The 23086-nt window shown below is 30.7% G+C and overlaps 2 protein-coding genes across 3 annotated transcripts in view; one reads left to right on the forward strand and one right to left on the reverse strand.

Moving 5' to 3' along the window:
* Nucleotides 1–317: 317 nt before the first annotated feature.
* LOC143052797 (mitochondrial enolase superfamily member 1-like) lies at nucleotides 318–16187 on the forward strand. Its single transcript, XM_076225899.1, has 16 exons — nucleotides 318–483; nucleotides 1153–1255; nucleotides 1990–2105; nucleotides 3524–3610; nucleotides 4319–4345; nucleotides 4609–4649; nucleotides 5066–5097; nucleotides 5600–5638; nucleotides 6320–6402; nucleotides 7016–7050; nucleotides 7365–7452; nucleotides 8378–8512; nucleotides 9086–9257; nucleotides 9658–9757; nucleotides 10185–10266; nucleotides 14977–16187. Exons 1-16 carry the CDS (start codon nucleotides 397–399, stop codon nucleotides 15088–15090), a joined length of 1341 nt encoding a protein of 446 aa, XP_076082014.1. The 5' UTR covers nucleotides 318–396; the 3' UTR covers nucleotides 15091–16187.
* Nucleotides 16188–16968: 781 nt separating this feature from the next.
* Nucleotides 16969–23086, reverse strand: part of LOC143052783 (WASH complex subunit 5-like) — a 38873-nt gene continuing 32755 nt past the window's right edge. For both annotated transcript variants that reach the window (XM_076225895.1, XM_076225887.1), the window contains exons 20-27: nucleotides 22666–22756; nucleotides 21624–21804; nucleotides 20070–20149; nucleotides 19612–19715; nucleotides 18948–19174; nucleotides 17981–18137; nucleotides 17633–17720; nucleotides 16969–17214 (exon numbers count right to left, since the gene is read on the reverse strand). In XM_076225895.1, the coding sequence (XP_076082010.1) occupies nucleotides 17149–17214; nucleotides 17633–17720; nucleotides 17981–18137; nucleotides 18948–19174; nucleotides 19612–19715; nucleotides 20070–20149; nucleotides 21624–21804; nucleotides 22666–22756 (994 nt within the window). In that variant the 3' untranslated portion in view covers nucleotides 16969–17148. The remainder of the gene's footprint in view (nucleotides 17215–17632; nucleotides 17721–17980; nucleotides 18138–18947; nucleotides 19175–19611; nucleotides 19716–20069; nucleotides 20150–21623; nucleotides 21805–22665; nucleotides 22757–23086) is intronic.

Here is a 23086-nt window from a genome sequence, read left to right on the forward strand (position 1 = left end):
CACCACCTCTATGATATATCTTCCAATGATTTATTGACAACACTGGTTATTCAGACTCGAACTGAAATAACAAGCTAAACTCTGTCACAGCCTTTTCTGGGGGCAATCTGAAGTGGATGAAAAAGGACGAACTTGAACAAGGACGAAATAATATAAATTGTACAATCTTTGACAATTTTAAGCTGTAACATATGATCCTGTTTTTAATTAGCTCTTTTGATTGATTAAAGTTTACTATGAAACAGTCTTTTAATAAATAGTCATCTACATGATCTACAATATTACAGTAAATCAAAGAGAAATGTTTTTCTGAAAGGGTACGAGAGTAAGTGTTATCAAGAGGTCAATATATAGGACGAAGACAAGACCAACCGGCTGAAATATTATCATAAAAAAATGAGCTTGCCAACTAAGATAACTGATTTGATTGTGAAAGACATTCGATTTCCAACTTCATTAGAGAAAGATGGCTCTGATGCAATGGTGAGTCAGTCTTTATACTTGCCAAAACTTTTTTTAAATCAAATATAAATTTTAAATAGTTAAAACCTTGGACAGATGGACTATTATCTAACTATTATATAAAAAGTCCCATGAAGTTGTAGGTACTTGTTAGACTGGTTAATTTGCACTCCAATTCTAAAAATCGTTGCTGTTATTCCTAAATGCTGCATGATTGCAAGAACTGCAATAAATCCAAAATTTTAAATCTTTGACTTTGTTTATTTATTGATTATAGCTTGCTTATTGTACAGTGACAATTATATCATTCACATTCAGGACAACAACTAAATAAACACAAGGGACAGCATGTTTCTGTATTAATACAAAATATTTGTATTTTGTAAGTAGAGATCATTTTTTTTTTTTAATTAGAGCACTTTATATATATGTGAAAATATGCAAAGTTCTACCAACGCAACAATATGTTTTACCAACAAATGCTTAATGAAGACATATTGAGCATATTTTAGACAATTTTATTTGATAGTGATAAAAGCATCATATTATAAATTTGATAAATTAATGAACACATAGACCAATTTATAGGGCGTTTAGCTGAAAATCATTTGAGTTGAGAGAACAAAATATTTTTGATAGAAGAACTTACATATTTAAAAAAAGTATACATAATTGTGTCTTTTATTGCAGCATACAGCACCAGATTATTCATGTGCATATGTCATTTTGAAAACAGACTCAAAGTTACAAGGAAATGGAAATACATTTCTTAATGGTAGAGGAACACAAATAGGTACAAATTATTTAATCATGATTTTTTTTTACCATGGATGTTCTCAGTAATGATTAAATCATAGAATCATATAAAGTTTCAGAAACTTTGTCGGTAGATTTGTCTCAGTGGAATGTGGTGTTGATGGAAGAACTTTGATAGAATCTATAATTCTTATGATCATTAAGATTGAGGATGATTTTTAGTTTTAGCTTGAGATGACATCATCTCTTTAGTAGTTTCCAAAAATTTGGTAAATTTAAAATTTTCATCTTCAATAATTTATTGTTCTCCAATTGTTAGAAACCATAATAAACAGGTTAAGCTTCACTAGGCTATATTTGAATTTGGTTTTGAAGGCACATCTTGGAAAGTATCAAAAATAGGCTTACTTAGTAACTTGTGTTTGAAGGTAATATTAGCATAACATTTTAAATTGAGTTAAATATCAAATCTTAAGAGTCGCTTGTTATTCTTGACCAGTTTATATATTAATGACATTGTTTGCCAAACCCAGTTAAGAGACTCCTGTCCATGATGGTGTAGTCTTAAAGAATGTATAAATAATTTGAAATCACTTCAACACTTGCTGAATTTTTAGTAAGCAAGTAGAAACTAGTGCAATCAAAACTTTGTTTTGGTAGAAATTAAAGAACATTTGGAATAGAAGGTAAATGTACTTTAAAAATAACAATTTTCTGTCATATAAAGGAAGATATTATAGTTTATTATTTTTTTGTTAAATATATTTTTAGTGTGTTGTGCAATTGAAGCCTTTAGGAAGCTGGTGGTTGGACAGAAATTAGCTGATATTTTTGGAAATTTTGGAAAATACTGGCAGTCCTTATGCAGTGAAGATCAAATCAGATGGGTAGGTCCGTAGGTCATAAGATATTTTTAAAAACAGATTAAAAGCCTGTTTCTGACTAACAACTTAACAAGGAGCTACATCAATGTTTAGTTTTTATTAGTGTTGTCAAATCGTACACTTTTGCCTAACCGGTTAATCGGTCGAATGATTATCTGAGTAACCTGTAGTTTATGTTAATGTTTGAAGGCCTTATCTATAGTACCCTACACATATATATATAGAAGATGTGGTATGAGTGTTTGTGACAACCTTCCATCAAAGTCATACATTTACATGTTATAATACGCTGAATTGAAGTTCAGTGTCCTTTGGTATTATAAGGCTTGTTTGTGAAGATTCCTGGCGAAGTTTGACTGTTAATATCAAATACACCGTATGAACTATGGAGTTTGTACTAAATTCAGATTGAAAAATAAAAAAAAACCTTCTTGATCTCGTAGAATTTAATATGTCTGAAACCGATGATTCTTTCATTTCTCTTGTTGTCTCCGAAAATAATGTGAGGTGTTTCAATTTAAAATGATTAAGCCAAAGCTTGTTACTCGTACTATCAAGTATACACTGATTACATTCACATAGGTTTGCAATTCACCATTTTTGAGTTAGCATTTCGTTTAAAGTATGACAAAGCCTTGCCCGACGGAGATTGCACATTCAGATGTAGGTCTACACAATATAAAAACAAAAATGAAATGATAAAGTAAATCGTAAAACTTAATCGTATTACTGATTTAAAGTTACTGTTAACAAAACATATATACTAACTGTGTTTCCATAAGATCTTGCCCCAAGCTGAGAGACAAGTTCTAATTAATTTCATATTAACAATAGCAATCAATTTACTGGATAATTGGTCTGTCAAATTAATTACCACGTTGACAATTTTTAAAGACAACATAACTATTTAATGATTTTATTACAAATTTATATCAAATTTATCAAAATTAAAAAAAAAACGGTTAGCTTTTTAGTATTTAGTATTCGGTCGTTCAAATGGTTAACCTGTTAACCGTTGACAACACTAGTTTTTATGCAAAAGTTATATGCTTTCCTTACATTGTGTGCTCACTTTGAGTGTGGGTTCTAGTTCTGGCCATCTCAAACCAAAGACTTGAAAGGTGCTATTTGCTGCTTCTCAACTAAGCATGATTCATTTAGAAGTAAGAGCAAAAACTGGTCTTCTCATAATCAGAATAATGTGTCTAGGTCCTCCTGCAAACTGTTTGTATACCTTGTGAACTAGCTTATTAAAATCTGACTCAGCAAGTCAGTCTAGCAGGGTTCATATTCATATCATCTTTCTAAGTATTAAACAATGTATAAACAGTCATCGAAAATGAATATATTTCGTCATTTTATAAAACAACCATCCACTAATTGTTGTGCTGGCTAATATTTTAACTTGGTTTCATTTCCAGTTAGGACCAGAAAAGGGTGTGACACATCTAGCTACAGCAGCCATTATAAATGCATTATGGGATTTATGGGCTAAAATGGAAGAAAAGGTAAGCATAGATAATAATTGTTGTTCTCAGGTTCTTGTTTCATTTAAGTAAATACTAAATTTCTTTTTTACAAAGTTATTGTTCTGTTCTGATAACTGATGTTTTTAAATTGTGTCTGGCATCTCCATTGTCATTCAAGATAGCCTATTAAGTCTCTGATTTGCTGACTCTTTTTCAGAGCTGTTACATCCAATGAACTCTAAATAGGCAATTTTATTGTAATGCAAGATATTATACTCCAGTATATCCACCCTTATCTATTTATAATCCCTTTTCACCGAGCTGCCACTACTTAGGAGAAGGCGATACATGTACTTCCAAGAAAAAGTCCTCATTTAGTAGCTTGTGGTGCTACAACATGTATAATGTTTGATTTCTGAAATATTATAATATAAGGTCATATGTACCTTTTTTTTTAAATTCTTTTTCTTATACCATGTATTGTTCAAATCATACCTGAAATTCAGACTCACATCATTTCATGATGCCTTAGATCCTCCAGTCATCACTGCATTACTAATCATGTTGCCTATGACAGAATTTGTTTTGTTCATTTCCAATTGTCATAAAATCATGATTTTAAAAGTTAGCTCCCATTTTCTTGTAAAATAACATTTGCCTCATCTTGTAATTTTGTGTTTAATCATGATACAAAAGCTTTGTTCTAAAGCCTTGTATAATATTTATGAGTAAATATTTCTGTTTCAGCCATTGTGGAAACTTCTGGTGGATATGGTAATGTATTCGATACAGTCTTTTTAAAATATGTCATGACTTGTTTTTTACTTACTTACAAAGCTTTTTTTCACTAGAGAAACATAACCTTATTTTATTATCCCTTTAGATTTTTTAAAAAGTTATTTCAAAAGAATTTTAAAAAATAATCAAGAAAGAAGAAATGTTGACAAAGAGAAATTTTTTGTTTTACATTTTAATATTCAAGTATTAAATCATTGAGGTTGATGCAGTTATTTTTAATTTTATGTTTATTGTTGCAGGAACCAGAGGAACTTGTTTCTGTAATTGATTTCAGATACATGTAAGTATTCTTAAGGTCTCTAATTTTTAAATAACTCCTTATTTCCCTAAATGTTATTGATTATGTAGATATTAATCATGTCGATACTCAAAAATTCAATTCAAGATATTGGGGGTAAAGTTCATTTAGCAAAGATATTGGTGGGTAGATTGATTACTTATGAAATATTTTGAAAAAGCATTTTTATATGCCTAACAAAAATCAGGAATCCTGGCAGTTGTCAATGTCACAATACATCATTTTTTAAGTTAAGAAATGTTACTTTCAATCTTTTGAATCCATACAATTTTTGTTCATTTTGGTGACAAAGAATATTCATCTGAGTTTTAGTGCTTGCACAATTTTCCAGCTTAAATAACTGGATTGCTGTTAGATAGGCATTTGCTCACAGCTTCTAATAAGTCTTTTTATTTCAGGGATGATGCATTAACCAAAGCAGAAGCCATAGGTAAGATGAGATTTATTGTTTATATCTGAAGCTTAGATTGGCCTGATAATGCTTGAAATATTTACCACTGGACATTAATTAAACTGGTATCAATCAATTATAAGCAAAGGAAGATTTATTTTTTATGCATAGTTAAAAATTAAAAAAATAGTCGATTAAAATATTTAATGTTTAAGTTTCTTCTGAACAATGTTAGTATTTAAACAATTATAAATTTATCTGTAAAAGAAATTTTGATGTCTATAAAAGCTTTTTACATAGCTGTGGAGATATTTATTTTTAAATTTCAGAGAGTAAATATGAGAGAGAAAAAACATGGAATCAAAAATCTCCTAAAACTGCCATTTGTATAAATGTTGTCGTGCAACATCCCCCCCCCCTCCCCCAAGCCCTAATAAAAACATGGGGATTTTTAAATGTGTTAATTGGTATGAAAGTAACAGATTTTAATGGTGACTTGTAGTTATATCAGGAGTATATGATAAGTTTGATTTACTTTCAGAACTTCTTAAATCAAGACAAACTGGTAAAGCTGATAGAGGTAAATTAATTTTCACAGGAAAAAGTAGAAAGTAAATGCATCAGGCAAAGAAGAGGGTAACATAATCAAAAGTTAATTTAAAATGACAGCAATACATGAAATGATATGCTTCAGTTTTAATTTTCAGTTTTTACACAGCCTTAAAGTACTGTAAGGAATACATACCGCATTTCAATTATGACATTGAATATCTTTGATCACAAATAATTATTGATTTGCTGTCAAATTTTGTACCAACTTATCATATAATAGACCCTTTTCAAGTTATGACCTTTACAAGAAAAGTTCATCAATTATGAACACCTTTATGATGTCATTTATTAGATAGAGGTTTTCACCTGTATCTCTGCATATTAAAGTTCATCAAGCATCTCTGTGGTCGTCATTATGCAGGATAAACTAGAAGTAATGTTTGTTCCGTAGGTAATCACAATTCCCTAATGACAGCAGTGCTGATTATCAATTACAATGTATACAAATTTAATTTGCTGAATATTTCATGGAATATAACATCATATTTTTAAAATTCCCAAAATAAGGTGACAGGTATATGATTTTTGGTATACCCTTTGAATCAAATAAGAAATATTTCTACAATATGTGAAATCAGTCTACCAGTAAATATTGTGCCTTCCTCAACATATATACCATACACTGAATTTGGTTATTTTATTGTTTTAGAGGCTGAACTAAAAAGTAAAGGTTTCCCAGCTTACACAACATCTTGTGGTTGGTTGTTTTACCCAGATGATAAAATCAGAAAGGTACATTTTTATTTTTTTCATTTCTCTATGCTTTTCTTTCCAAAACAAAAAAGTTTATGTTTATATATGGCTGTCAAAGATTGGACATATTATGGTATACCATTGTATGGTTGATTGATTGATTGTGTTTAACACCACTTTCAACACTATATCATAGAGGCTAGTTTTTATTTATGGAGGAATACAATTAATACAGGAGTCAAACACACCTAATCTTGAAGTACTTGAACAGAGTTAATAAGATTGTTTTTTACTTTGATTGTTAAAAGATTCCATCAATGTCGTCTAAAAACTAATCAGAATATCACGTTATGTTTTGATTTAAACTTAATGTAAACTGAAATCAAGCTGGTGCTCGGGACTGTCTTAAACTTGCATTGAGGTGAGAGTTGTTTTTTTTACTCTGTGTTGAAGGCCTCACAGTGTCTTTGAGATGAAGAACGACAATAAAAGCACTGTTTCTTTGGTTTTTTTTGTAATTATTTTGCTTTGCATGTACTGCTATTGTGTCGTAGATGGATACCCCATATCCTTTGTTTTTCTATTGAAAACGATTTTCTTTCTGAAAAATTGAAATGCTTGAATTTAACATAGCTTGATATTTTTGTTTTAGTTGGCAGGTGAGGCAATCAGTAAAGGAATGGAAAGGTAAGATTGTTATGTCTAAAGCTTTTATTATGTGTGTGTACAGTACATCTGATGGAGTTAAATTGATACTGTTAAATGTTATTATTTCCAGAAAATGCATGTGTTATTTACTGTTGATATTGTGTGTGATTGATTATAGATAGTGCATATGAATTTTACAATTATGCATGTGCAGCTGACTTTAGAAAATGCATGTGTGGTTGATTGCATGTGTAGTTAAATGCAAAAAGTGATTAAGATACAATTTTTATTACTTATAGAAAAGTTTCTTATTGATAAATGAATGTTGACATTACTTTGATTACTTTTAAAAGATTTAAAATGAAAGTTGGGGCAGATGTTGAGGATGATATCAGAAGGGCCAAAATCTTCAGAGAAACAATTGGTTATGATAGATTATGGGTGAGTCACAAAAAGTAGTAAAGAGCCACATCCAGAATCAATATACACTTAGATACAGGTTTTATAATGATCACGCTTGGATTAGATAAGCATATTATGTTTAAAATATAGAACAAATGTTAAAACTTGCTTTCAGACTTTACTTAGCATTATGGTAATACTTTAATTCTATTCCTTTAGAGTTCATATTTCCTGCAGCATTTAATATGTCTTGAAATGTGTTGTTTGTTAAATGCTTTTGATCAGCTTTTTTTTTGTATAGCTGTGTGATTTTTATTTAAGAATCTTTTTGTTTGGTTGGTTTGATATTGTCTTTTCTTTATTTACAACAAAAAAGTTGGGGAATTTTAATTGTCTTCAACCCATGCTATCAGAAATTATTACTGCATCATTTTTTCATCACTATTAATAAACAGGTTTCAAGTTTTGTATTCATTTAATGTTAAGAGTTCCTTTTTGTTATTTAAGTGCTTATATCATGAATATTTTTGAAGGGTTATTAATAACCAATTTCTGATGAAATCCTCCAAATAGTAGTATGTACTATCTAACTTTTGGATATCCCAATCCAATTATAAACAATTCAGAATAGATAAAAATTACCTAGCAATTGAAGTTTATAAATATAAAAAAGTTACATAAACTAGCTTTTATAACAAGAGCATTTATATTATACAGCTAATTTTGTAAAGTCGTTTTGTATCCATTTATTTTTTATGCCCTACTTAGGGGTATTATGTTTTTCGGTTTGTGCATCCGGTTGTTCGGCAAGCCTTGCGCTTTAAATATTAAAATTTAGCTGCCTTGAGTGGAGAAAAATTGTAATAAACTTCTTGGAGTGGTGAAATCTGTATTTCTAAGCACCATATTCTCAAAAATTATCATCATATGAAAAAATTTTAATTATATGTTCATATCTTTTTAGATGGTGGATGCCAATCAGAAATGGGAGGTACAGGAATCTATTGATTGGATGAAAAAGTTAGCTCCATATAAACCATTGTGGATTGAGGAACCCACAAATCCTGATGATATTATGGGCCATGCTGCTATTGCTGAAGTAAGCATAAATTATCGTGAACAGGAAAACCCTAAAATACTGATGATGTTTTGGGCCTGGATTGTTCTTCTGCAGTAAAAATGAACAGATTCCCATCCCTCTTTTCCTCAAAAGTTGAATCCCTGAATGATGTATTATTTCAGTCTGTGAAATCATATCTAACATTATAAAATAAGAACTATGTTTATATTAAGGAGTAGACATTTTGATTTTTAAATTTCTTTGTTTTCTTGTACAATAAGCAGATTTATAGTACATGAAGGTCTCAAAAAGTTTATTTTCTTTGGCTAAAACAGACCTAACACCCTTTTCCTTTATACTATTTTCAGTCCTTGTTTAAATATACTTTTCACACAATTATTGAGTTATTCATTCATTTGACAGGCTTGGTATATACATTATACTATAAGATCTAGTTTGTGAAATTACCATTGGTTGCTAAAGTAACATTTATGTTTAAAAAGACTTATAATTAATCTATTCCTTTGTTTCAGTGTTTGATTATTGTGATAAAAAGATTGTTAGACAATTTGCAAGGAATGATTACAATACATATTCAATTCTTTATTTTAGGGTTTGAAATCTGTTGGTATTGCTGTGGCAACAGGAGAACATTGTCACAACAGAGTAATGTTTAAACAGTTTCTGAAGGCCAAGGCCATGCAGTATTGTCAGATTGATGCCTGTAGATTGGGTGGAGTAAATGAATGCCTGGCAGTTATTCTAATGGCAGCAAAATTTAACAGTTAGTATTGTTTAAGGGTTGAAAGTAAAAGAAACATTTTTTTTTTTAAATATCTGTCCTGGTAAAAGACCAGTTACTGTCAGTTGGTTACAAGTTGCAATCACCCGATATTTAATAGAATAAATTATATATTTAAAACAAATCTGATCTGGTCAATGACAATTACAATCACCTAGTTTTGAATGTAGTAAATTAATAAATATTGCATTGCTGTTTATTTCAGAAAAATATGTAAAATCTGCTTTGGTTTCTGACATTATTATTCAAATTAAGTAGACATTTTAATATCTAGTGGTGGATAGATTCAAAGGTCCTCATGTCCGGAAAATATCATGCAAAAGTCACCTAACTAGTATCCACTGTTTTTGCTATTAAGACTATTATTTAAATATTATTTCAGTTCCAGTTTGTCCCCATGCTGGTGGTGTAGGTCTGTGTGAACTAGTACAGCATTTGTCAATATTTGACTTCATATCAGCAGGTTGTTCTTTAGAAAATAGGTTTGTATGATTATAAAAAAAAAATGAAAACCAAATAATCCATTTTGAAACTGCAAGGTACTCTAATAGAGGCATGAACTTAGATGTAAATTAAAACCTTTAATTCCTGATAGATGCATAATTCAGTTATAATATACCATATTTTTATAATGCATATGCCATGAAATTACTTTTTAAAAACCTCATGCATTTTTTATGAAGAGAAATATGAAATATTGTGTAAAATCTGAACTTTCTACATTGATTGTTTTATCATTATTTAACTATTATGCCATACTTGGTTCATACTAGATTTATGGTAGTGATGTTTACAATGGCTTCTGGTTCTGTACTAAGTTTGGTAGGTTTGGGTTTTGGGTGGGTTTTTTTTGCAAATGCACTCATGCACAAAATAAGTGTTTTTATTTTTGATTATGTTTTTTTTTAGAATGATAGAATTTGCTGACCACTTACATGAGCATATGGAAGCACCTGTCAAAATCAAAAATGGCAATTATGTAGTACCTATGGTAAGTTTATTATCTCAATTATTATGCTGCACATCAAAGGTATACATGTATATCAAATGTGTAGCCTGTAGGCAATAACAATTATAAGTTTATTTCATTTCACAATGATAAGAACTTACATTCTGATATTTGATACACATATCTGTATGATGCTTTTTTGAAAGTGGCATTAGTTAATCTATGAGCAACCTTCAAACATCGCAATAATAAATGCACACAATAATTTCTTAATTTACAGAAATCTTTCCTAGAAGTAAACATGTAGAAATGGCAAGCTAATACTTCAACTTTTCATCAAGTTTTGAAGATTTTCAGTTTATGATATTTAATTTTGGCAATGAACATTCTTTCTGTGAACTGTTATACCAAAGATCCATTGAGCTAATTTAAAATTGAAAGGTGTTGAAACAAAATTGCCCAAGCAGAAGTCAGATGAAATAAGGTAATTTCATGTGGTGTAAATTGTATTTCAACATCTAACAATTTTATGCCTGGCATATAATATTACTGGCCCAGGTGTTATTCATTCTGTCAGGCGCGTAGCTCCCTATACGCTAACACGCAGTTGCGTGCACATCGATTCGGCATGCCAAAAAAAAAAAAAATGCAAAATAAAAATTTATAAATTGAGTGTTAAAGGAAACACCTATGTTGTCACTTTTTTAATTGATGAAAATCATTAAATAAGGGCATTTGGTTTCAAAATTTGGTTTTATTGGAAATTATGACAAAATCGGACAGTAACTTGTATCTTTTACATGATTTGAATTTGTAGTACTCAGTCCATGTAGTTTTGGAGCACATTTAACAGTGTACGGTTCATCAGTTTGGAATGAGATGTACCAATCGGCATTAGAATTATCATAACCCTTCGATATCGTTGAAAATATGCCGAGGCGATGTGGTCGACAGAATACCGGAGCCAATCACCCTGTAAACACGCCAAAACAGTATTGGAAAGTCTCATTATTTTTTGCGTTCATAGATCATATGATAAGGGAACTGGAGAAAAGAGTCGCGTCTAGTATTATTAGAAAATCTCTTCTTTGCGCTGTATTTGCTTCATCGTGTTGTAGATAATATATCAAACGATCAAATCTCAACATTGTCTGAGACATACGAAACTGACCTGGCATATAATTTTGACGAATACAATTGGGAGGTCGCTCGATGCCGAACAAGTAGGCTGGTTTATAACATCTCGCGAGTGCTACCATGGAGATCTATAAGTGTACTACGTATATTTAAAACAAATGTACGATCAACAATGAACAACGACAGTTACTAGCAGTACTGCATATTCATCGGGATTTCAGTAGTCACAGGGGCGTAGCAACCTAAGGCTCAACTAGGCACGTGCCTATACATAAATTTGCAGAGTATACCCCCTTTGGAAAAAAAAAATTTTTTAAAATAAAAATTTTAATTCTAATGTGTATTATATTTATTCATAACCCACCCGTATTCGAATCCTGATAAATACTAGTATCCTGGTTAAGTACGATAACTCGTGCATAGGTAAACAAAATTTCAACATGGATAAATTTGTTGTTCGTTCGAAACAAAAGAAAGATGAAGAAGAGAGTTCAAATTGTCAGACTAGGACTGCAACTGAAGATAGTGGAGAATCATCTAAGACTGAAGCTTCTCCGACAAGTAATACATCTTCATGTACACAACACCATCCCCCTTACCCAGATATCGAGTCTTTACAACACCAACAAACAATACCGGACTTCTTGGTGTCCTTTCGACTTTCAAATCTATCTCTTCTTCATATACACCGACACCTCAATGTTGATGTTGATGCGAGTATAAATAATTTTATCGGCAGAAAAAACCATCGACTTGACTATGAGTAAATGTATCATTGTCTTTGTGTATGAAACTGGATCTGAAAGTTATCAGTCATAAAAGTTCAGAAATATTAGATTTGTTTAAACCAATTTTGCCCAAATTTGGGATTTTAAAAGATTCATTCAAAAAAGTTGAAAATCTTTTCCTTTGACCCTCTGTGGGCAATAATCTAAAACTAGTCTGATCTACACTGGGCATATTGTAATAATATTTTTTTCTTTCAGATTTTTGATTGTACACTACTACGTTAATTCAGGTGTTACTGGAAAATTATTCATAATTCTTCGAACTTTTCTTCATGAATATTATCATGTTAAAAACCAGTAAATATGATATTTTTGTACACAAAATTATGCAACTAAAATGCTGAAAACTGTTTTCCGTCGGGGGGCTTCCCCTCTGAACCCCCTATCAGGGCTCTGCCCAGACCCCCTGCAGATTTGTGCCTACAGATGATTTGATACCTAGATACGCCCCTGGTAGAGAAGTTTGTTTCTGCCTAGACCCGAAGAGCAGATTTTGCACAATTAAGAGTAAATTCTGTATCACAAATATGTGTTGTTTATGTATTACTCTATTCAGAAGATTTATTAATAGACTAGTTTTACATTCATAATTTTTTATAAGTCCTATCTACATATGGCTCCTCTTCTTACCGTCCTATGACCGAAAACCGAAAAAAAAAATAAAATTTCGGCATAAAAGGGTCCCAAATTTTTTTCACCTCGGCAGTAGTTGCTTGCACATCGTTTCATTCTAGCTACGCCCCTGTCTGTCATTCTGACTGTTACTCTGTTGCAAGCATTTCACTCTCTAATTGCAAACCATCATTTTTGTTTATACAATTACAGTTTACACAAGCTAATCAAAGAGCAGATTGCTCTGAGGGATACGATTGCCAATGTTTTCATTGACACATGTTTACATGTAACTGGATAATATTATTTTCAAAACTAATTCAACTGCACATGTAAAATGTAAAATATACGTAATCTGGATAGTTACAAAATAGTCAATCCCGGATAAAAGTATATGAACAATATACTTAGGCCTGCTGTGCTTTAGTTTTGTACTATCAATTCTAAGATTACTTTCCTCAGCAGTCACTGAGACTCAGAGTGAGAGAAGGTATTTCACTTCGTATCTTACAAGTATCACTATTTTCCTACGTAAATTCTAGGAGGAACCCCATTCCTTACTCTTTTAATATTTAATTTCCTTTGGGTCAGTGATCATGACTTTTTTCCGTACACATTCCTCTGTTTAAATTGCGATCGTTTTTAATATAATACGACGTTTATCGACAGAATGAGTTCATTTTTCTCAAAGTGTTGTTTTGATTCAGAATTCACGGAAGTTACTTCCGGAAGGAGACAACTCGAAACGATAATATGGAAGACTACATTTCGCCTGAAGGGGTGTTGTAGTTACTTTTACGATGTGGACTACATTTATTTTAATTTAAATGATGCATATGATTTAAAGTTATGCAACAACAATAACTCTCAATAGCAGACATACATAGAAAGGATCCCATGAGTTATAAACTAATCAATTGAGTGGGAATCCAGAGCAACCATTCAATCTAATACCCCTTGAAGTCAAGAAATCTATACGCATGCACATAATTACCTTAACAAACCCTGGAGCAAGAACATATATTAATTAAATGACCTAGATGGTTCTCTATTTCTTTATGGAAGTACATTATCAAATATCAGTTTCATAACAGTGACATATAAGAAAAACTCCACTTCAGTTCTTATATGACAGAAATAGATTCATCAGAATTCAGAGAACTCCCACATTTTTATCACAACTGGGGAATTCCCTCTGACGTGTTTCTAAATTTATAAAAACACTAAATATAAATACTGCTTAATTCTAATTTTCCGTGTTGTTAAAACCACGCATTTAAGTCAAAGGAAATATCAAACATGAAGATTATGAAAAGAACATTATAGGAAAGTTGTTTAAGTTCAATCCATTTGTTTGTTTTTACCTTTTAAACCAAGACAATCATAAGAATCTGAGATGTTCCTTAATGTTTAGAATAAAACTGTTGACATGAGGGCATTGTCCTGAGCCACTGGTATAACTCTACAGATTGCTTGAAAGCAATCGTATCCCAAAAACTATTCAAATGGTTAGAATTTTTTGCTGAGCTGTCAATAATATTTGACCTTTACACTATTGCACAGAAAAATCTAATTGACTGATTTTGGAGCAATTAGGATTTGAGTTTTTTCATCATTTTAATGTACATTCTATGCAGATTTGCACTTATAATATGATTAAGAATTTTCATTTAGTCATGTTTAGAATTAAATAGTTGAACACATTTTTTATTTCGTTTTAGTTTTATTAGTTTTTTTTTAGTTGAAGTTCAATAGACACAAGTTATATGGTACCGTTAATGTTATTACTACCACTGGGTTGATGCCTCTGCTGGTGGACTGTAAGTCCCAGAGGGTATCACCAGCCTAGTAGCCAGTACTTCGGTACTGGCATGAAAATACAGATTTTTTTGTGTTATTAAAATTTACTGTTACAAAATGTAAGAAATTATTATAAATTAAGGAATGTATCTCACTCATGCAAAGCTCTGATTCCTTTCACGGATTTGGCTATACTTTTTGGAACTTTTGGATTATAGCTCTTTATCTATTATATAAGCTTTGGATTTCAAATATTTTGGCCACGTGCATCACTGAAGAGACATGTATTGTTGAAATGCGCATCTGGTGCAGAAAAAATGGTACCGTTAATATCATTATATGCAATTTTTTTAAAGGGTCCATTTTACTGTTCCTTGACCTTGAATTTCTACATTAATGTTAGTTTTATTTTCAGGTTCCAGGGTATTTAGTTGGTATTAAAGAAGGAACAATTAAGCAGTTTGAATATCCATGTGGCAGTGAATGGCAAAGAATGTTTGCTGATGGTACATTTGAACCTGATGTTTAAATGTAGTCATTGGCATTGTATTCATTACTAAAGCATTAGAATTTCGGGGGGAAAAGAAGTCTAACCTTAATTTGAGTATGACAGAACATTATTGTGTATTGATTTACAATTTTTAACATTATTTTGCCATCATCTTAAAAAATAATCTAATTGCAGCTTGTATTGTCAAATCAAATCATTCAGTTTTTAAAAACTTTACCGAAATTACTCTATAAAGAACATGCTCAAGTTTTGAGAGTATGTAGTACAGATGAATGAAAAAAAACATATGGACAATTGTGTTGAATTTGTATATTTTTTCACTTTAATTATTTACTCAAAACTTAATTCTAATGAACTTGTTTAAAACATTTTTATAACAAAATTTGCTTTTCAACTTTATTTGTAAGTGTGCCATATAAATGAAATCCAATTGTTTTTGTATGCTTAATATTTTTATAACACTTTATTATTTGTAACCTGATTATTTTTCTACAGAAGTGAGCTAACTACTAAATGTGAAGGAATTCATGGTGTAATCAAATCGATATTTCATCGGCTCTACTAATGTTTCTATTCAGTATTTTTACTTTGTTCTAAATAAAATTAATAATCAGGAATCTTATAAAAGAGAATATAATCTATAAGATTAGGATTAAAATATACATTTAAACAGAAAATAGATACTTTAAATAACTCATTATTTGAAAGGTTGAAACAGAAACTTTTTTTTGGCCAAAAACAAAAACGTTTAATGGTTACTATTTAAAATATGTGTTTATGCAGAATTATTGCATGTCTATGAATTCTAGGTTGTACTCACATGAGAGTTGATTCAGTAAAATGTGTTCATGAGTTTTTGTAAGCTTTAATAGGTGTAGACAAAGTTATTATGAATGTTAATATTAATCTAAAGCTAGGAATATAATTTAGATTACGTTAGCTGCGAGTGTGATGAGAAATATAATCTGCCTTTTTTATTGAATTTTCAGGGGGAAATAAAATACAAGATATTATACAAGTATTCTCATGTTAAATGGTTGTAGACAATCATTTCAGTTTATTTTTATAAGGAACATTTTTTTTATCTTTATTAAAATAAAAATTACTATATGTTATGGTCTTGCTTTCCATTTATTAATTTTAGATTTGATTTGAAGGTTAAATGATTTTCTTTGAACCACTGGATAGAAAAAGATGTAATGTGTGTGTGTGTGTGTGTGTGATTTGAACCTTAAACTGACCTAAACCAAGAATTAACTTGCAAACTGATTCCAAGTGACCATGATTGACTGGACAAGGCCAAGAAATTGTAATTGAGATGTGCCAATGCTAATACTGCTCTTAAACTTACCATATCACAAAATTTAACAATGTTTAACACACATCAATGATCATACAACTGCATACTAATTACTATAATAAATATGCAGTTTTTTTTTATATAGGAGGGTTGAGATATCACAAAACATGTCAAACCCTGCAACATTTTTGTACCGGTCCCAAAATTTTTGTTCATTTGTATGTTCCGGAGCTAGGTGTGGCATTCATTTTGTTGAATTAAAATACATATTTATTAAGGGGCAAGTTGAAGCCCACCTCTCGGTGTTGGATTTTCTCTCATCAGTGGTATTTGGCTGTTTTGCTCTTTGGTCGGGTTGTTGTCTCTTTGACACATTCCCTGTTTTCATATTTTCTTTTCTATCAGTAATATTCTTTATGGCAAAACTATGAAGCCAGCTAAGATTTTCACTGAAAGGCATACATACAGACATACATACAGATAAACAGTGATTCCTAATGTACAATGAAAATCCCTAAACTTCAAAGAATAGTAATATAGGGTATAATTAAAATATCATGGTATGGCAAAAAACTAAAGAAAAAGAACAAAGCATGTACAAAATACCTTATAATATTATCAATAACGAGCTCAATACAATGTTAGAAAAATATATTGCACCATTGGATAACAGTTAATAACAATTCAGTAATGTACTCAGTCTACATTTGTTCAATACATCAAAACAGTCACACTTCTTTGGAATGTCACATTATATAAATAACAGAATCTGTCCATCATCCCTGTGCCAGCTGGGTTTTACATTCATCAAATAAGTAGGGTGGTACTTGGGCTTCTATCACCTGTAACAGAGGAAAAAAACAAATTAGAACTAGAGTATCGAAGAATTATATAAATGTTTACCATTCTTTACCTGTATGGGCTTTGCTCATTGTTGAAGGCCATACAGTAAACTATAGGTGTTAATTTCTGTGTCATTTGGTCCTTGTGGAGAGTTGTCTCATTGGTAATCAAACAACATCTTTTTTATATTTACTGTATATTTCTGCAGCATGATTTCTTTATCTGAAAAATTCATGTGTATATCTTAATAATTTAATTTTGGATGTAATGCGTCTTCTGATTGGCTGACGTTATTTTGTTATGAGCCCATAGACATAATTTAGTCATGTGACCGTGACGTCATCAACATTTTTTCATGGTTTTTTACGGTTTAAAATGGAATTTAGAAGTACAGAAAAAACATGTAATAAGTTTTACCTTTCTTGACATTCCACTATAGTAAATAAAATCTTCCAAGAATACCAATACATTCAAAGCATCCTGAGACAAATCTGGCGACTTTACACTGAAATATAATTTAATTTATAAGTTTTTTCAATTCTTTAAGAACACCATAGCTTTTCATTAGAAAAAATAATACATACAAAAAGTAAACAATAGTAGAAATTTACCCATTTATAAAATAACTATCATAAAATATGTTGCTTAATAAGTTATAATTGTACAACTTTTAAACATGTGCATAATTACAAAATAACTACTGCAAATTTCACTACTAAGTTTCATTAAAATATGGGAAAATATAAGAAGAATAAAGGAACTTACTTTGGAAGCATATTGACGGTAGATCTTACATACTGGCCTAGTAATGCCAAGAAAGAATCCGTATTTTCTGAGTGGAACTGTTTCAGTAGTGTAATACAACCAGTCACAAATGGTGGACCATCCAAAGGATCTGTTAATTTCTTACATGTCAAACCACCTATAAAAAGAAATAATTAGATTATTCCATTATCAAAAGACCAACATTGATTTTTACAAATGAACAATCTTGATCATATCTATTACAGTTTACTATAAAAAAAATAAAAGTTTGTACATACAGTAATGGATTTCTTCCCCAATTGTAAGCAATTCAGCTTATTGAGCATAAATTACTTAAATTTAAAGTAGAAAGGTAGACATCCTGATGTTTAATTTCCAATGAACATGCAACTTTATTCTAAAACTAAAAGATGGAATGATTAAAAAAGAAGATGTAGTATGATTGCCAATGAGACAACTGTCCACAAGAGACCAAAATGCCAAAAAAATAACAACTTTAGGTCACTGTATGGCCTTCAACAATGAGCAAAGCTCATACCACATAATCAGCTATAAAAGGCCCCAATATGACAATGTAAAAAAATTCAAACGAGAAAACTAACAGGCCATTTACACCAAAAAATGAACAAAAAACAAATATGTAACACATAAACAATCGACAACCACTGAATTACAGGCTCCTTGACTTGGGACAGGCACATACCTACATAATGTGGCGGGGTTAAATATGTTACAAACTTACAAATTTTGCAAATAACCAAAATGAATCTCCCCTTCCTACATCACTGTAACAGATTGAAGTGACCTATACAGTAAACTACATTAAAACTTTTTAGAGTTTTGTTGTCATTGGGTTGTAGTTTTATAGATGTATACTCCATATCTAATTTTAGTAATAAATAGTCCCCTGGGGACTGAGGACCAGAAACTAGGTAAAACAGACATGTCCAGCAAGAGTGGTACTTACTTATAGATTTGCTGTAAACTAGCTTAGGAAGGTGTGATAGTACAAATAAACTATTAAACAAGGAAAAATGTGGAAGTCTTTTTGTTGTGATGTAAATTTTAGCCAATGGATCATGGAATCCTGCCGATTCTAGATAAGCCGTTAATTCATACATTAGAGGATTATCTTCCTTAGGGTAAGGTAGACTAGGATCTTGGTAATGTTGTTCTATATCGGACATCAAGGCACTGAAAACAGAAAGGGTATATAAAGTTGACACAATGGTATTTAAGTTTCACAACAACTGTGTAGAATGCAGAAAAAAGTATTTTTTATAGAGACTCTTTTTTAAAATGATTATTTATGTTAGATCATTTACTCTTTGGCTCTAAACAATGAGCTGTTTTAAGATTTGAATATGTCAATGCCTAAATTTACCTAATCATTTCAATGTAAAACAAGGAATGAACTGTCAAACTGGCAGCAAACTGGGATCTCTGTATTTTGAAAGGCTCTTTCAGGCTTTTTTGACCTGCCACATTCTATGCCTATTTCCAATCTATACAGGACCATGACTCTTGATCTATAAAATTGACCCATAACAACAGCTTAAATAAAGATACAAAACCTCTAAATTTTGTTTTTCCAAGTTTTGAAATATATTTTGTAACTGGGCAATACTTACTCATTAAAAGTCTGTAATGTACTTGCTAAAAACTTAGAATCAAATTTGCATGATGTACTTAGCTCATGAGCTATCTGTCTCCTTAATAGCTGCATCTGACCAACCTACATATATAAACACTATAATCATTATACTGTAGAATCTTATTACAGAATAATCTCTGATATAAAGGATTTGATGACCATTTTCATGACAAAAAATTATAAAATTCTAATTATCATTGCAGATTTATTGAAAGGGGATAACTATATCAAAACTGTCATGTCTAAAGAAATCTGTCAAATACATTTTTGTCTTTTTGTTTGCATTCTTCTGGCTTCACAAATGCCAATGTATTGAGGTATGCTTCCACATGTATCTATAAAGTCTTAAAAAATCTGCAGTAAACTATTTCATTTGAAGAAAATTAAATTTCAGAAATAAATTAATATCTTTTTTTTAAATTTAAACATACTTACTCTTAAAATAACATCTATGAAATGAGGCCACAATTTTCCCAACCTGGAAATCATAGTAGAATATACCTTCTGTGGATTCCCTACAAATAAAGAGAAATATTTTTTCATCATTTTTAATTTCCAATTCATTAAAAGTATATCAAAACACAAGAGTGCCAAAAAAAAAACACTGAAATGTTTCTCATAAACTTAACATTATCAATGTTGTAAGGGAAAATGATGTCAAAGTATGATAAACCATGCCAGACAGACATGTACACATTACAATCATTCCATAAACAAAATATAGTGGTATATAGGTGTCATACCACCAATTACTCCCTCAAATTTAGAACGTATGTGAAAGTAGGCCTACTCGGACAAAAATAGTGCATTTGATGTCATTGTTCACCTAAATTAACCAACAAATTTGCAGAAATGAAACTTTTGTTGAAAGAGAAATATATTTAGACCATTTTGAGCCAAATTTTAGCTGTCTAGGAGTTTGCATTTAAAATTGAGGATTAATGCGCTCCATGGTAAACTAATTTAAGATTTCCAGAAAACCAGGGGTTATTTTTAGTGGTACCTCCTTTCGGGAGCTCTCTTCTTTCTTATATGATTTTGAATGTATGTTGAAAATTGGCATGTAGAAAGGTGACACCTGTACAATTCAGGATATACCTAGTTTCTATGAAGTTAAACTTAAGGTAAAATATTTAGAAAGCTGTGAAAATTGTAAAATTTGGTTGAACAGATAGGGAATTTTAATTGGTGGTATGACACCTATAGTATCTTAGAAGTAGACCATACCACAAAAACTAAACATTGTCCAATGAACCATTTTTGATGTCATGGCCAGATAAAACCTGCAAGGTTAATATGTACACATTACAATCATTCCATACCTCAAATATAGTTGACCTATTGATTATAGTATCTGAGATAGGGACTTGATTATGTAATTTTGGCTTTGATCATTGATCCATGAAATAGGGTTTAGGTCAAGTGAACCTACCTGACAGACATGATGATGTTGCAAGTAACCAATATACAGAACAAAGTGCCTGTTAGCACTGAAGGGTTAAGATTGCTTTAATTTATCAGTGGGAAGTCAAATTAAATATTGCATTGTAGAAAACATTAGAACTTGCAGTTGCATAATTCAACTACAATTCTGGACAAAGGAAGATAACTCCAATATTTAAAGATGACATCATTAATAATTTTTAGAACTGATATAAGATTCCTGCACCTTGCAAAAGTTATGTAGTATAACATAATTTTGTGTCTTGAATATCTGAGTGTTCATTTCATTGATAGTTGATAGAAAATGTTCATAGATTGGATGTATTGAATGTTATGATCAATGCATTCTGTGTTGTGTATCTCAAAATTAGTGATGAACCTTGGAAGATTTAAATATCACATAGGTACCATTGGGTTTGGATTGCATTTCATTTAACCCAAAAATGTTACCAAATTACTCATAATAAATGAGTACTTGACTCAACTAAAAAACTTTTTTTCAAGTAGTCACTGACCATGAAAATATGTCATACATATTCTCCTTACCTATGATACCTTTGACAGGGTTAAGTTGTTTGGCAAAGTTATTAAGTAGATCAAGCCAAGTTTTGTCTTTTGGATTCAGTACCGTTCTATTCAGTAAGACTTGATAATTCTGTAATTCTTTAACAATCATGAAACACAATAAACGATCCAGTCCTGTTAACCCAAAAGTACCAACTGATCTCTGTAATAAAATTAAAATAAAATAAAAAACAATTTCAATTGATAGGTGGAAAATTTATCATACTTATTTAAACATATTTTTTTATAGTGGGTTGGGAAACAAGTTTTCCAACTTATATTAATCCCTTTCCACTTTGCGAGTGTGAGTGCTGCCTTGTAGTGGCATTAGCCTGCTCTTTCTCGAAATTTACAAGGGTGTCTTTTACGTGCAAGAGATATTGCACTTGTAATGTTATAATTAAACCATTAAAGCATTTAACTGGTCACTTCATTATACTTTAAATTGTCTTGTTCAAAGAGATATTGAAGAAAAAAACAAACTTTGCACTATAAGCCACTAATCATTCACACCCCATATATATTTATACATGTATAATATCTTTTGAGAATTATATCTAAATGACTTCAAAACAAAATTATACAAATGTCAAAGTTTGTTTTCATATATTTATATCTATATTTTAGATCAATATCATTACTGTATTATATTTCCATTTTCAAAATTTTCAGTTTTTAAGCATACATGAACCCAAATAGGGCAGATATCAAGGAAGAGCAGTTTTACTTTTCCTTCAATTTGTATTCATTAAAGTTATAGAAAACAGTTTGTAAAGATGATTTAAAAGTGCCAAATAGGTATCCATATGATATTCCTCATCTGAAGTTTCTTGAATAACTTTCTATTGACTAATTCCTGTTTTGTTTTGTATGATATTCTTTACCTGCAGTTTCTAGAATAACTTTCTATTGACTAATTCCTGTTTTGTCTTCACATCATATGATATTCCTTACCTGCAGTTTCTGAAATAACTTTCTATTGACTAATTCCTGTTTTGTCTTCACATCATATGATATTCCTTACCTGCAGTTTCTGAAATAACTTTCTATTGACTAATTCCTGTTTTGTCTTCACATCATACCAAGCCTTCATCGGATCTATATAGGATGTAAGCCTGGAAATAAGAGTTTTTTCAAATCAAATTTCATGTTTATTTCAAACTGGTTTTTTTTTCATTCAGGAAAAACCTGTTTACTATATAAAGAAATAAAAAATCTGGGTATGATTGCTAATCAGACAACTATCCACCAAAGATCTAATAAAGTTACTCTCCATGAATATGTTACGATTTGTGATCGTAATTATTTCCTTGAATATTAAACATTTCTTGTCTCCCCGCAGGTGCATCATTTAAGCTGGAATACTAATAAATAAGTGATGTTTAACATTTATCACTGTTTTACAAAATTATCTTTTGATCTTACTGACTGATAATTTTCTTTCT

Source organism: Mytilus galloprovincialis, chromosome 1 (assembly GCF_965363235.1).
Source record: "Mytilus galloprovincialis chromosome 1, xbMytGall1.hap1.1, whole genome shotgun sequence".
Taxonomy (NCBI): domain Eukaryota; kingdom Metazoa; phylum Mollusca; class Bivalvia; order Mytilida; family Mytilidae; genus Mytilus; species Mytilus galloprovincialis.